This window comes from Neoarius graeffei, chromosome 5 (assembly GCF_027579695.1).
Source record: "Neoarius graeffei isolate fNeoGra1 chromosome 5, fNeoGra1.pri, whole genome shotgun sequence".
Lineage (NCBI taxonomy): Eukaryota > Metazoa > Chordata > Actinopteri > Siluriformes > Ariidae > Neoarius > Neoarius graeffei.
Genome location: NC_083573.1, coordinates 5649717 through 5664040, shown reverse-complemented (window position 1 = coordinate 5664040; position 14324 = coordinate 5649717). Strand labels below are relative to the sequence as shown.

Here is a 14324-nt window from a genome sequence, read left to right as displayed (position 1 = left end):
TGACAGGAGCAATTTGTGAAACATGCAATAATAATAATAATAATAATAATAATAATAATAATAATAATTCTTGAAAATTATTTTTAAAAAGATATGTTCTTCCCATCAAATACTTTTATTCCATATTTTGTTGCTTTTTTTTTAATTTTTTTGGGTTTTTGTTTTCGAGTAGAGTTTTCATTTCGTCCTCAGTTGATTCAGTAACGCGCTCCACCATTTTGTTTTTCTTTTCTTCTTCTTTCGGGGTTTTTTTTGGCGGTTGGCAAACCAACTTAAAGGTGCATTACCGCCACCGACTGGGCTGGAGTGTAGAACAGGAAATATTGGCCGAAAAAAAAAAAAACCTATATTCTTTTTGCGATTTCTGTTTCTTTTAAATACTTGATAACAAAGCGATATATCTGACTTGATGCGCGCCGCCATTTTGTTTTTCTCTACTCATGGTATATGAGCTGATATCCTAGTAGTAGAGTCGCCAATCAGAGCGCGCGATTACTCATAGCCAGTGAATGTGGATAGAATAATAAAAAAAACACTAGAAACAATCCTGTGCAAAAGTCTTAGCCCCCCTATTTTTTTTCAGACAAACTTTGTTATAGATTTCTATTTTATGACTTCTACATTATCGAGTCACAACATTACAAAAACATTTTAGTGTTCTGAACGTTCGGGTTTTTTTTTTCCCAGCACAAAATTAAACATTACAGGAAAAAAAATATATGTTTGTTTCTATCTGAACAGTATATTCCATCAGAGAGCACTTTTCAGATGAAAAAATAAAACATAATGAAGGCGACTGCAAAAGTTTTGGTGCAAAATGAAGAAGCGAGTGTGACAAAGTGTCCAGAAGAACTGTGGCTGGTTCTGGAAGATGCTCTAAAACCTACAGCTCATTTCCGCACTCACTGGACCTGAGATTGCTAGGGGGGTTAAATGCGAAAGGTCGTCTCACAGCAGATATCCACTTTGCAATTATTCATTTATTATGGCTTACTGCTTATACTACTTTTTCATGTTGAAACATTTCATTTCATTATTTTTTAAGGCATTTTTGGTCGACAGCATTTCTTTCAGTGTGTCTAAGACGTTTGTACAGACTGGATTGCCATAGTTTCTTTCATGTGTGTGTGTGTGTGTGTTGCTCCATAGATTCGCTCAGAACAGATAAGAAAGATGTCAAGTGTCCAACCCCAGGGTGTGACGGGACAGGTCATGTGACCGGACTGTACCCCCACCACAGAAGTTTGTCAGGATGTCCCCACAAAGTCCGAGTGCCTCCTGAAAGTGAGTTCACCAAATCTCATCATTTCACTCCAACAATGTTCGACTTCCTCGAACGCCACATGATCAGAACTGACGTCAATAATAAACAGCAAGTCCAGTCACGTTTTCGTGACAACTTGTACAGGAGTACGCTTCGGACGATTCTTGATTCTGATTGGCCAGAAGGTGTTGATTAATTTTCGTGAAAGAAATCCATCAGCGATGTGGTCTAAAAGGAATAAAACACTTCCATACGTACTGTTCTTGGAAAATATCCATCTTCTGCGTGGTAACAGCGACTCCGCTTCATCACACCACCCCATCGCTGATCCTATTTTATTTCTACAAGCGTGTTTTGTTTTGTTTTGTTGTGGTTTTTTTTTTTTTTGCCTTCCCTCATATCTATACACAAAAGCTAGCAGTGATTTGAATAATGTGCATTTACCTGTAGACTGTATTATGGTACCACGGTAAATTCAGTGTAGATTTAATCAAGAGGATTTCCAGAAGGCACATAGAACGTGTTTGTCATTTCACAAGTTCTGCTCTGAAGTTTGTCGACTGCTTTTGATTTACTGTGGTATGCAAATCAGCATCATGGTGTGGAAACACTTATTTTTTCACGCGCTGCCTTTTTTTTTCCTCCTTGCCATTTGAAAGCAACACAAACCTTCACCATTAAACAGCGAAGCAACAAAAGGAAGAGCAAATGTAATTAAGGGCTTTCAGTATGAAAGTCGTAGAACTGCAGCAGTCTTCCGCGAATCAAAGGACGAGAGCCGGATACTAGCGTTGAGAAATAAATGGACAGGCATGTCCTACAAACGAAATGAAAAAAATAGGAGGGAAAGTTATTAGGGACTCTGTCTCTATCCAACAGCCAGCGTTAGGTTTGTGTTTTTGTTGTTCGTTGGTTTTTTTTGTTTTTGTTTTTTTTTACAGCTGTAGTCTGTTTCCTTGTTGATATTTGAAACAGAGATTTATTTCCAGCAGTATAAAGGAAGCAAAATCACTTAGTGTGAAGTTTGTCGCTGTTAATAGGATAAACTCTAAGCTGCGTCTAAGTTCTCCTGAAGGAACGGAGTTAACTGACCAGTTTCAAAACAATCCCGAATCCTACCTCGAAGTCACCAACTCTGACTATGTTCATTCAGTGTTGGATTTGCGATCTGATTGGTCAGAAGGTGTTCAAAACGGTGAAGTTTTCTGTAAGGACATGTTTATTTTGCATTGATGGAAGGAGTCTCCAGTGTTAGCGCTTTGTAAGAGTTTATAATGACTGTTTAGAGCTGCGAGTGAGAACTTAACGGACGTTCAGCAACATTAAACGTAGCTATAAATGGATAAAAAGTATCCCACGGCATTCTTGAACAAAGACAAAATTCTGTTGCACGCTGAGATGCTTTTCTGCTCACTACGGTTGTGAAGAGTGATTATCTGAGTTACTATATCCTTCCTGGCAAAAAAAGTTCGAACCACCTCAGATCTGTCCATTTTCCTCTGATGTCTCTTATCAACAAGACGTCTGTCTACTTTCCACTCACAGAACTGTCGCTCCCAACCTCGCCCGCTCGATGTTTTTTGTTTTTCGCACCGCTCTGTGTAGAAACTGTTGCGTGTGAAAACCCCAGGAAGGAGATCGGCAGTTTCTACTCATCTGGCTCAAACCAACAGCGAAAGGAAGTCGTCACACTTTGAGAAGTGCTCTTGCTTTTGTATCTGCGTGATTTGATGCATCAAGGGATCGGCTGATTAGAGAACTGCATCAAACAGGAAGTAGATGTAGGGACGTGGCCGGTGAGTGTGGTGTAGGTTCAAGGCACAACCTTTATTTTATTTTAATGAAAACCACAATCGTAGCTGAGAAAAGGAAAGGACTCAAAGGCATGGATCTCAAAAAAGAGGCAAAAGTTCAATCATTCGTATATAACATAATTGACCGTAAAACCTTTCTTTCAGATTGAGTACGTACATTATTTTAGCTCCTCGTTGATCAGTACTGCTTCTGAAACTTATACATTTCACATATCATGCTGTTTAAATACCAGAGTGTCTCCGAGTGCACAAGGTATAAGTGCTCAGTGCTCGCTGAACTGAACTGCTGAACGGACCAGGATGGACAGGGCGCCATGTTTTCCACACAAGTTAATATATATATTTTTCCTGTGGCTACAAATGCTCCAGAAAAGCTTTGGGTGTGAACTGGTTTTGATGTCCACGGAGACAGTGGTCTCTGTGAAACGGTCATGGAAAGTGTGATGGGCAAAGGAAAGGGCGAGATTATAACAAGTACACATAACTGGATGGATGACAATTAACGATATACAGTAACAGGTTCAGTGAGCGTGGTGATTCATTCAAGTTGCTCAATGCTTTATGGATCAACTGGTTCACATTTCACTATCGAGTATTCTTATTTCTAATGCATAAAAGAATTTAAATTCTGTCGTTCAGGGGTTCTCAACCTGTTCATACTTGTAACGAATCGGGGCCCATTAAAAAAAAATCCCCAATTATTTTAGCTCATCAATCCCATTAGAATCTAATAATCTATTGTAATGAGATGCGACATCACAACATCACTCCCTGTTACAGATCTGAGCCCAGGAATTGAACAAATGCAATAAAAACAAGCTGTTTTTAATTGTAGGTTTTGTATTTCAAACTGTCTGGACGTGCCAGAAGACGTGCAGGGCATTCTCAGTCTCATGATCCAAAAGTGGAGTCTGGTCCATTAACACAAGAACTCATTGCCATGTTTGTGTCCAGCAAACAAGCAAGTTATTAAAACCAAGAAGTGGATATAGAAACCACTCAATGGGATTAGATCCTTACATGCTAACAAAGAAGGATTTTTCCAACAAAAGAAAAATGTACTCGCTAAATTTGACATTAGTAGAATAAATTTTGATCCTATTATAGCCATCGCTAAATACAAAAACAATAGTAATGCATACTATTAATTAACTTAATGTGAAGATAGTTAACAGATAATCAACAGAGTTTAAGGTTGTTTTTTTAAGATTGTGTATATTTTTAGCCTTTTGTATTTGTAATTATTTGTATCTGTACATGACCCCACCAGCTCTGCTGATCAACTTATTGTCTTTAAATAAAGTTATTTATTCATTCATTCATTACGAGTTGGAAAATTATCCATCCGTTGAGTTCCCTGACATCTCAAACTTCCTGGTGCTACAGACATCGTTCTACACAGGGACACAGATGAAAACCTGGAAGTGCATGGAGGAGAACAACTTTTTATATGTAGATGGGTTAAAGATCTGGGGATCAGGACACTACAAGTTAAATCCTGTATCGTTTTTGCCCGGGTCAGGAGGAGTTTCTGGGCGTTTTGTACGCGTCTTTGTGATGTTTGTGAGGATACAACAAGTTTTAGAATCAGGTGTAAACAAACCACAGCTGTTTGATTCTCAATCCTCCCTGCTCTTCTCTTCCACCAGGCATCACAGATCCATATCATTTACCCACAAACGCATTTATTTATTCTGCCCACTGCACCCATGTGCTTGCTCTGTGTGTGTGTACACGCATGGGTTAAATGTAGAGGAGGAATGTGACAAAAATAAATGCTTGTTCTTCTTAATTTACCCATAAATGTATTCATTCCACTTGAAAAGTGTTCGGCAAACCAGCTCCCTGATTTGGGACACTACGACACCCTGAACTATTTAGTATTTGGCTTCAAACTTGAAAAAACTTCGCAGCCCGTTGGTGGTTAAGAAACCCTGCTGTAGTTTATACTAAAACTGCCATGGACTGAACATGGACTGAAATACAGTCTTTTATTCCTCTGATATCACAGCAAGTTGGCACCAATTACAATTTTGTCAGAATTAAAGAACCTTCTATACGTGTTACGTTTATCTGTTATGTTGTGGAACATCCATGGAACAAGCAATCTCCATGTCCTGATCACTGGTTTGAACATTTAATTCTTGTTGATTTTTGTATCTTTTCAACAAAGCATCAACTTTGTGAGATAAACTGACATGACATGTTTTATTCACTCCATAGTTCTAGCCATGCACGAAAATGTGCTGAAGTGTCCGACCCCAGGATGCACAGGAAGGGGGCATGTCAACAGCAACCGCAGCACTCATCGGAGGTATGAATGAATGAATAAGACTCATTTATTTTCTAGATTACAAGTAAGTTTGGGGAAAATAACGTTTGGGTTTCTGTATTGGCGTTTAATTCTCTTCGGCTGATGCACTGATGGAATGTCAGATGCAGACGTTGTATATATGATGCTGCTACAAGAACAGCCCTTCGAGCAGTGTTGTAGTCAAGTCACTAAACCTCGAGTCCGAGTCCAGTCTCGAGTCGCCAGTGTTCAAGTCCAAGTCATGAAAGAAAATTTTGAGTCGAGTCCAAGAACAAGACTCCAGCCGCACCATTTGATGGTGGCTGTTGCTGCCTTTATGTGAAAGCGTCTCTGCTACTGTGTTGGACTAACGTTACTGCTCGACTGCCCCATTTTAGTTTAAAGGCTACAGATAAAAAGCTTGTTCATTGCTCAGCAAGCCCCGCCCGCTAACAACAGGGCAAATAACATGAGAGAGGGTTAATACTAGCTAGTTCATCGCTCAGCAAGCAAGCCCCACCCACTATCAACAGAGCAATGAACATAGCGCGTCACTTCCTTCTCTGGGTGGAGTCTCGCCAAATGACGATTGAAGTTCGAGGTTGTCCCCGTCATCTCCTCGATAGTTCTTCTATATATGGAACACATACAGTGGTGCTTGAAAGTTTGTGAACCCTTTCGAATTTTCTAGATTTCTGCATAAATATGACCTAAAACATCATCAGATTTTCACACAAGTCCTAAAAGTAGATAGAGAACCCAGTTAAACAAATGAGACAAAAATATCAAACTTGGTCATTTATTTATTGAGGAAAATGATCCAATATTACATATCTATGAATGGCAAAAGTATGTGAACCTTTGCTTTCAGTATCTGGTGTGAACCCCTTGTGCAGCAATAACTGCAACTAAACATTTCTGGTAACTGTTGATGAGTCCTGCACACCGGCTTGGAGGAATTTTAGCCCGTTCCTCTGTATAGAACAGCTTCAACTCTGGGATGTTGGTGGGTTTCCTCACATGAACTGCTCGCTTCAGGTCCTTCCACAACATTTCGATTGGATTAAAGTCAGGACTTTGACATGGCCATTCCAAAACATTAACTGTATTCTTCTTTAACCATTCTTTGGTAGAACGACTTGTGTGCTTAGGGTCATTGTCTTGCTGCATGATCCACCTTCTCTTGAGATTCAGTTCATGGACAGATGTCCTGACATTTTCCTTTAGAATTCGCTGGTATAATTCAGAATTCATTGTTCCATCAATGATGGCAAGCTGTCCTGGCCCAGATGCAGCAAAACGGGCCCAAACTATGATACTACCACCACCATGTTTCACAGACGGGATAAGGTTCTTATGCTGGAATGTAGTGTTTTCCTTTCTCCAAACATAATGCTTCTCATTTAAACCAAAAAGTTCTATTTTGGTCTCATCCATCCACAAAACACTTTTCCAATAGCCTTCTGGCTTGTCCACATGATATTTAGCAAACTGCAGACGAGCTGCAATGTTGTTTTTGGAGAGCAGTGGCTTTCTCCTTGCAACCCTAGCATGCACACCATTGTTGTTCAGTGTTCTCCCGATGGTGGACTCATGAACATTAATATTAGCCAACATGAGAGAGGCCTTCAGTTGCTTAGAAGTTACCCTGGGGTCCTTTGTGACCTCGCTGACTATTACACGCCTTGCTCTTGGAGTGACCTTTGGTCAACCACTCCTGAGGAGGGTAACAATGGTCTTGAATTTCCTCCATTTGTACACAATCTGTCTGACTGTGGATTGGTGGAGTCCAAACTCTTTAGAGATGGTTTTGTAACCTTTTCCAGCCTGATGAGCATCAACAACGTTTTTTCTGAGGTCCTCAGAAACCTCCTTTGTTCATACCATGATACACTTCCACAAACATGTGTTGTGAAGATCAGACTTTGATAGATCCCTGTTCTTTAAATAAAACAGGGTGCCCACTCACACCTGATTGTCATCCCACTGATTGAAAACACCTGACTCTAATTTCACCTTCAAATTAACTGCTAATCCTAGAGGTTCACATACTTTTGCCACTCACAGATATGCAATATTGGATCATTTTCCTCAATAAATAAATGACCAAGTATAATATTTTTGTCTCATTTGTTTAACTGGGTTCTCTTTATCTACTTTTAGGACTTGTGTGAAAATCTGACGATGTTTTAGGTCATATTTATGCAGAAATATAGAAAATTCTAAAGGGTTCACAAACTTTCAAGCACCGCTGTAGCAGTGCATTTTTTCCCACTGCATGAGAAGTCTGTATAAGCAAAGCGGACAATCCTAGGGGCGTCTCTCCAGGCATTTTAGCGCCATTAACATTAGTTTGTTCCTGAACGTGACATATGAACAGGTGAATGTGCGTTCTCTTGTACGAAATTGGTATAAAAATTAATGGAGATCTCAATATAAATATCTTGTGCCAAATTATTATGGCATGTTGCAAAAAATAAAGAAAAAATCCAATTTACGAGTCCGAATGCAGCTGATGCACAAGTCCGATTCCAAGTCCGAGTCATCAGTACTCAAGTCCAAGTCAAGTCACAAGTCCTTAAAATTAGGGCACGAGTCAGACTCAAGTACTACAAGCCTGCCTTAGAGTATACTGTTGAACAAGACAACTAAATCTCGCCAAGCAACATTAAGAAAACGTCCAGTGAGACGCAACTCGGTAACTCGCAACAACCCACCAGGAAAGGCTGCAGTCCCACCCACTTCGAGTGTTTTCTATTGGCTCACAAAAGAAGAGTTCGAGGGACAAAGTTCACCCAGCCCTAGATAAAGTCCTCACGAAGTGAAAATAAGTAAATGGACATCTTTCTTTCACGTTCTTTCCTTTTCAGTGAATTCTTTTTCCGATGGATTGATTTTGGTCTGAACACTGCTTTGAGTGAAAAAACAGAAAGTTCTTGTATCGTCTGAGCAAGGAGTCATGACTGTAAGTGATCCAGCTAAGCAGGAAATGCTGGTACATCTGAAGATGGGGACAATCTTGGAACTGCAACTTTTGATTGAACTTTAGCCTTTGTAGATACTTCGATTGCAACTGGACTTCCATAACATTTACCATGTCCCAGGTTATCAAGCATCCAAAGGGTTATTCAGGGTTATACAGTATACACGCAAATTCAACAGTGTTCTGTTCCCAAAAGAAACTTTACTTCAACTAAAAAGTCAAAGTTCCTCTCACACCAGAATCTGGTCTTCCCAGGCAGTCTCTTGTCCCAGTACTAACCAGCTCTTCAAGGCGTATGGGTGCGGCACCGATCTCCGTTTCCCTAGCCCTCGGCCTCTCAGTTATACAGCTAGGGTTACAGTGGGGTGGGGGTGGGGGGTCCCCTAGTTACTGTAAGAGTTTGACTTTCCTACCCACATCTGTATTACAGCATGCCTTGCTAGATGGTAGTACTGTAGGTACCGTTTTTATGGTGGTCTTTGGTATGACCTGACTGCGAGTAGAACTCGCGATCTCCCAGTCAAGAGGTGGACATGCTAACCACTAGGCCAACTCGCGGTCAACTAAAAAGTAGCAAGTAAATATTATTAATGTTGTTGTTGTTGTTATAAACGTAGTATGTGGTTGAAGAATATCGAACCAAAGGCTGGGAACTAAAACATGAATCTGACTGAATATGGTCCGTGTCTGCTGATAGTCAGATCCAGTCTTACTGTCAGACCTGAGACTTGCTTACATTTAAAATGTTCTAACGTCTTTCGAGAAATTCGATTCCTAAAAGTCCGTTTTATCGCTGAAGCTTGTCCGGCTGTCCAATTGCTGCGGCAGAGAAAGGCTCGAAACCCCAAGATGACCTGTCCAAGTGTCGACAAACTGCAGACAAGATGGCAAGGTAAGAAAACTCGAGAGAAATCGATTATAATTGGGAGAATTATTTGGAGTCGAATCAGAAATCATGAGATCCACTCTGATAAGTTCCAGACTGCAGTGGTTTGCTTTGCTGTTGTTTGAAAAGCTTTGATCAAAACATTCAAATTAGTTTCCTGAAATGAGCATTTGCTTCCGGTTGAATCAGCGACTGCAGGCTTATTATATTTTGCTTAAACTCGTGTTCAACACAAGTGCATTTCTTTCTCTGAATCCTCTCCAGACCTTTGGTTCAGATGAAGAAGTTTGACTTCGGGCAGCTCGCCTACCAGTTCGCCCACCCTGTGACCGCCTTGCAGGCTGGCATGGCCAAAGATATGGACAAGTACAGCAAGGGCCATTTCGACTACGCCAGCTTTGACGCTCAGGTGTTCGGCAAACAAATCCAGATGGCGTCCGATCACAACCACGAGGCCTCGCACCTCCATGACTGTGAGTTTGCAGAGGAACCGATGATGATTGTTAGAGTTATGGAAGTAATAAAACACCCAGGGGTGCGCAGTTTGAGGAGAATAATCAACGACTGATGTGCTTCCTGTTTCCAGTCCGAGGTTGAATTTCCTGATTTTGTTTCTTTGATCCGTTTATATCTGCCGGAACGTCCATGAAATTCTTGTTCTCACTTCCATTACAGCAACTATGGACAGTCGTTCCCTCACTAACCTCTCTTGTATCCTCTCTTTTGAAGTCTTTTGAAGATAATAAGACAAAAAAACGCAGCTTGGTGTGTTAATTTGAAACCGTGATGCGTAAACGCCGTTGTCTTGAACGTGTCGGAAAACCGAAAGTTACAACTTTACACCCTTTGATGTTAAATGTGAAACAAACTTCTTCATGTCACAATTCGCATAATTTACGATTCGATTTTCCGATGACATTTTTGAAAAAAAAATTAAATGAAGAACATTTTATTACCAAAAAAATTATGAAAAATTCATTTTCTTCATAACCAACAATAATTATTTACCCACATTTGTAAAGGTTGGAGTAAACTCTAACACCATATTAACGGAAATATTCCGATGATAAAAAATGAGAAGGTTAAGAACAAATATTCCTTTTCTTAAAGGTCGACTGCCTTTCAGATTTTTCAAGTGTAGGTCCCAAAAAGAATTTTCCCCGACACCCAATTATTTTTGTTTCGTGGACTGAAAGCTACTGAATTCGAATCACAGACTTCCAATTTTATTATTTTTTAAAATACAACAATTAACGACTTTATCTCCATGTGGCCCTAAGTTCTGTGCTATTTTTTTCCTGCTTCACCATGACCCAATACAAGATACGACGTCATGCGTCACGTGGTGGGCTTTCCCCGTTCGCACAAGGAGGCATTGTGGGATTCAAATTTGAAACGGGAGAGAAAAATGGAGGACGTGAGTGTGCGAATGAAACATGAAAGAGCGACTACAGTAACGGAAAGAAAGCGAGAAGAAAAGACGTTATGTTATATACGAAGGAAAGGAAACGCAGGACCAAACTAATAAATATCGGCGCTCAGCGAGCACCTCGGTGTGATCAGCTGTTCGTTTAGCTATGGAATGATGGTAAACCTGCGCATGCGCACACACACACACGGACTTCCTCTGTTTACTTGACTGCGCGAAGCGAGCAATTTCATGCACATTATTTGCTTTAATCCCCTCAAATTAAATAACTTCCCAGCCACAGAATGGCCTGATATTTTGTAAGATATTACAGAAATAAACATATGACCACACTTCAGACGGAACTAAATTTCACCGATTTTATGAAATCGAAAGGCCGTCTAGCTTAATACACTTCTACGCGCATTTGTACTTCCTCATTCGCTTCTCTTTTCTTGATCTTTCAGCAGACTGTAAAAAAACAGCTCTTGTGAAATCTATTTGTACACAATCAGCTCTTTGATCGGTTCAATTTTGTGCATTTTTGCAACATTCGAGCTGTGTTACTTCCGCCTGCAGTGAAGTCATGTGCATTCCTGCTCGCTGGAATCCAAACTATAGAAATTACTGCTTGGAAATCTGAAGAAATTACGCAGCCTGATTAATAATCATGATTTGTTTTGTGATGTATCATGACATGATTATTGAAGGAGTGTACAATAATTAACTCGTATTTATTTCCGAATCCATGTTTGTGTGCCTCTCCTACAGCCTCCCCGCAATTCCCCTGTTTCCTGGCTGCAGGCGGTCGTGTGGCGAAACCCAGCGGGCAAAGCCCAAGCCGACCCCAAGCCCCAGGTAGCGTCCTTCAGTCAGGTACGGCGTCCTCCGCCATCCTCAACCTCTCTACCCGTTACCGAGACAACAGCGATGCCCGACCACTGGCATCGTTCACAAAGGTAATCAAATTAGAGCACTCGCTTGGGGGGGGAGAGGTATTTAATGTGGCCATTCTGTAGCAACTGTGATTTGTGTATGAAAAAGGTGGGAGAGAACATCAAAAGACACTTTTTTGGCACAGAGAACTGTGCGTCTCTCTGGTGGCAGAACAACAAGAGAGTATTTTTTTCCCTCTCTCTTTTTTTTCCTCCCCTCCATGCCCTTAAAGCTTTAATGTACACAAAGGAGAATTTGTGTAATCACATCAAAAGGAGTTGGGGCGAATACAATCAGGCTTCTTTCTCGATTACAATTAGAAGGCTTTTTTGTCAAACATGTGGCGAAGCATTTGATTTATACTTTTATGCTAATACTGGGGTTCTCCTGCCTCTTGTCGGAGAGTGTGCGTGCATTTTGTTGTTGTTGTTGTTGTTGTTCTCTTTCAGCTGCAGATGGCGGATGATATTTTGTTAAGTACAATGTTCTCCACCATCCCTCCCCCTCCCTCCTCCTCCTTTTTTTTTTAACAAACTTGGATTAAACCAATCACTGTCTGGATTTTGAATTAAATAACAGAAGACCCCTCCGTGAGCTGTTGTGCCTCTCTCGGGATAATCCGAAGATGAAATCCTGCTAAATGTCAATGCATCGGAAGATCAAAGATCTTTCATCACAGGCTTGGTGTATATTTTTATCTTCTTTCAGATCGTCATGTATCCGGACGAGGAAGAACGAATCCAAATAATCCGACTCACAGGAAGCTGTGTGTTGGGAGATTATAATAATATTAGCCGTGCGACGAAGTACCGGCTCGGAGATTCGCGCAAGACCGTCGCAACATTCGTAAATGCTTCACGGGAGGAAAATTCAACCCGGTTTTCTTTCGTCTCGTCTCATCGCGAGAGAGCAGCTTTACAGAAATATCGACGGAGTCCTGGGATGAGCACAAGGCGGTCTTTCGGATTACAGCAGCAGCTTTTGGAGAAATCGACATCATCCGGGGACGAAGGAGTGTTTTTGGGAAGAGGCAAAATGTCGAAGTTCTGACGAAGTGGCGAAGTCGGGAAACGAATTATAAAATGCATCCTCAGCCGTCGTTCACAGCGAGTGCAGAAGCGAGTTAAAGCTTGGCATAAAGAGGAACTCAAGGAGGTGTGGTGTGAAATGATTTAGACACCTACACAGCAAGTGGACCGTGTTCAGTGGGCAGAGAGAAAGAGAGAGAGAGAGAGAGAGAGAGAGAGCAGGTACTGTACAAAGCGAGCGCATGAATAAAACAGTGTTAGCTGCTCCGTCATCTGTGGACGTCTGCCTCCAAGTGTCTGTATGCATTTTAAGTACGTCGGCTGGTGGCGTCTCGGGCCAAGTGGATCTTTCTCTCCATCCAAACACCGTACACTTTCTGTAACCGTGTTCTGTTCCAGCGACGCGCCAGAGAGCGAAGATGTGCGTGCCGATTTGCCAGCTTATTATGAACCCCGATTTAATCGATCAACCACCTCGAACCAATGGTGTTAGTTTTTGTTTTATTGACGAAATCAAAGCTAGTTTGTTCTTTCTTTCATCATGAATTCACCTCGAAAACCTCAAAGCCTCCTCCATCTCCACTCACCACATCCACCGAGAGCCGCACAGGAGAAAACTGACCGCAGGAAGCAACGGTGAAACCTTTTCACCTCCAGGAATGACCCACGAGCGTTGCCTGCAGATCTCGTCTGGCTCACTTTATCATTAAAAAAAAAAAGAGAGAAAAAGATGTTGATAAATTTGTGATCAGCCTGTCGAACTGCCTCTCAGTGCGGAGCAGAAAGAAAGAAAGACAAACAAACAAATAATACAATAAATAAATAACTGGACAAATAAATCAATAAATTGATTTTTAAAAATAAATAACTTCTTGTTCTTCCTTGTTAAAAAAAACAGTCCAGCTGTTTCTCAAACAAACAAATTCAGAACTAAGTAAATAAGAAAATCAATAAATAAATTCTGCTTTTTTTTTTTTTTTTAGAAAAGGGGGCCATTGATGGACATCAATCAATAAATTCTGGTTATTCCTTGTAAAAAAAAAAAAGTCCAGCTTTTTCTCAAACAAATAAATAAACAAATTAATAAGTCAGCCAATAAATAAATTAACAAACAAATAAATAAAATTTGGATTTTTTTTCTTAAAGGGGGCAAATGATAGACAGACAAATGAATAAAAGCAAACAAATCAGTAAGTCAGTCAATAAATAAATTAACAAATAAATAAATACATTCTGGTATTTCCTTATAAAAAACAGTACAGCTATTTCTCAAACAAACTAACAAACAAATTAGCAGTTAAGTAAGTAAGTAAATAAATAAATAATGTTTTTTTTTTGTTAAAAATGGGGCAAACGATAGATAAATAGACAAATAAACAAGCAAATAAATAAATAAAAAGATAGATAAATAAATTCTGGTTATTCCTTATTTTTAAAAAAACAGGACAGCTATTTCTCAAACAAGCAAACAGCCAAATGAGTAAATAAGTAAGTCAGCGAATGAATAAATTCTGGCTTGTTTCTTTTTCTTCTTTTTTTTTAGAAAATGGGGCAAACAATAGATAGATAGATGAATAGATGGATAGATTCTGGTTATTCCTTGTAAAAAAAAAAAAACCAGTCCAGCTGTTTCTAAAGCAAACAAACAAATTAGTAAATAAATACATCAGTGAATAAATAAATTCTGCCTTTTTTTGAGAAAAAAAGGAAAC

At 40.1% G+C, this 14324-nt stretch overlaps 1 protein-coding gene across 1 annotated transcript in view; it reads left to right on the top strand.

Moving 5' to 3' along the window:
- Positions 1–14324, top strand: part of st18 (ST18 C2H2C-type zinc finger transcription factor) — a 45225-nt gene that overhangs the window by 11847 nt on the left and 19054 nt on the right. The window contains exons 5-9 of the mRNA XM_060920371.1: positions 1150–1284; positions 5302–5392; positions 9154–9246; positions 9505–9713; positions 11420–11607. Coding sequence (XP_060776354.1) covers positions 1150–1284; positions 5302–5392; positions 9154–9246; positions 9505–9713; positions 11420–11607 — 716 coding nt within the window. The remainder of the gene's footprint in view (positions 1–1149; positions 1285–5301; positions 5393–9153; positions 9247–9504; positions 9714–11419; positions 11608–14324) is intronic.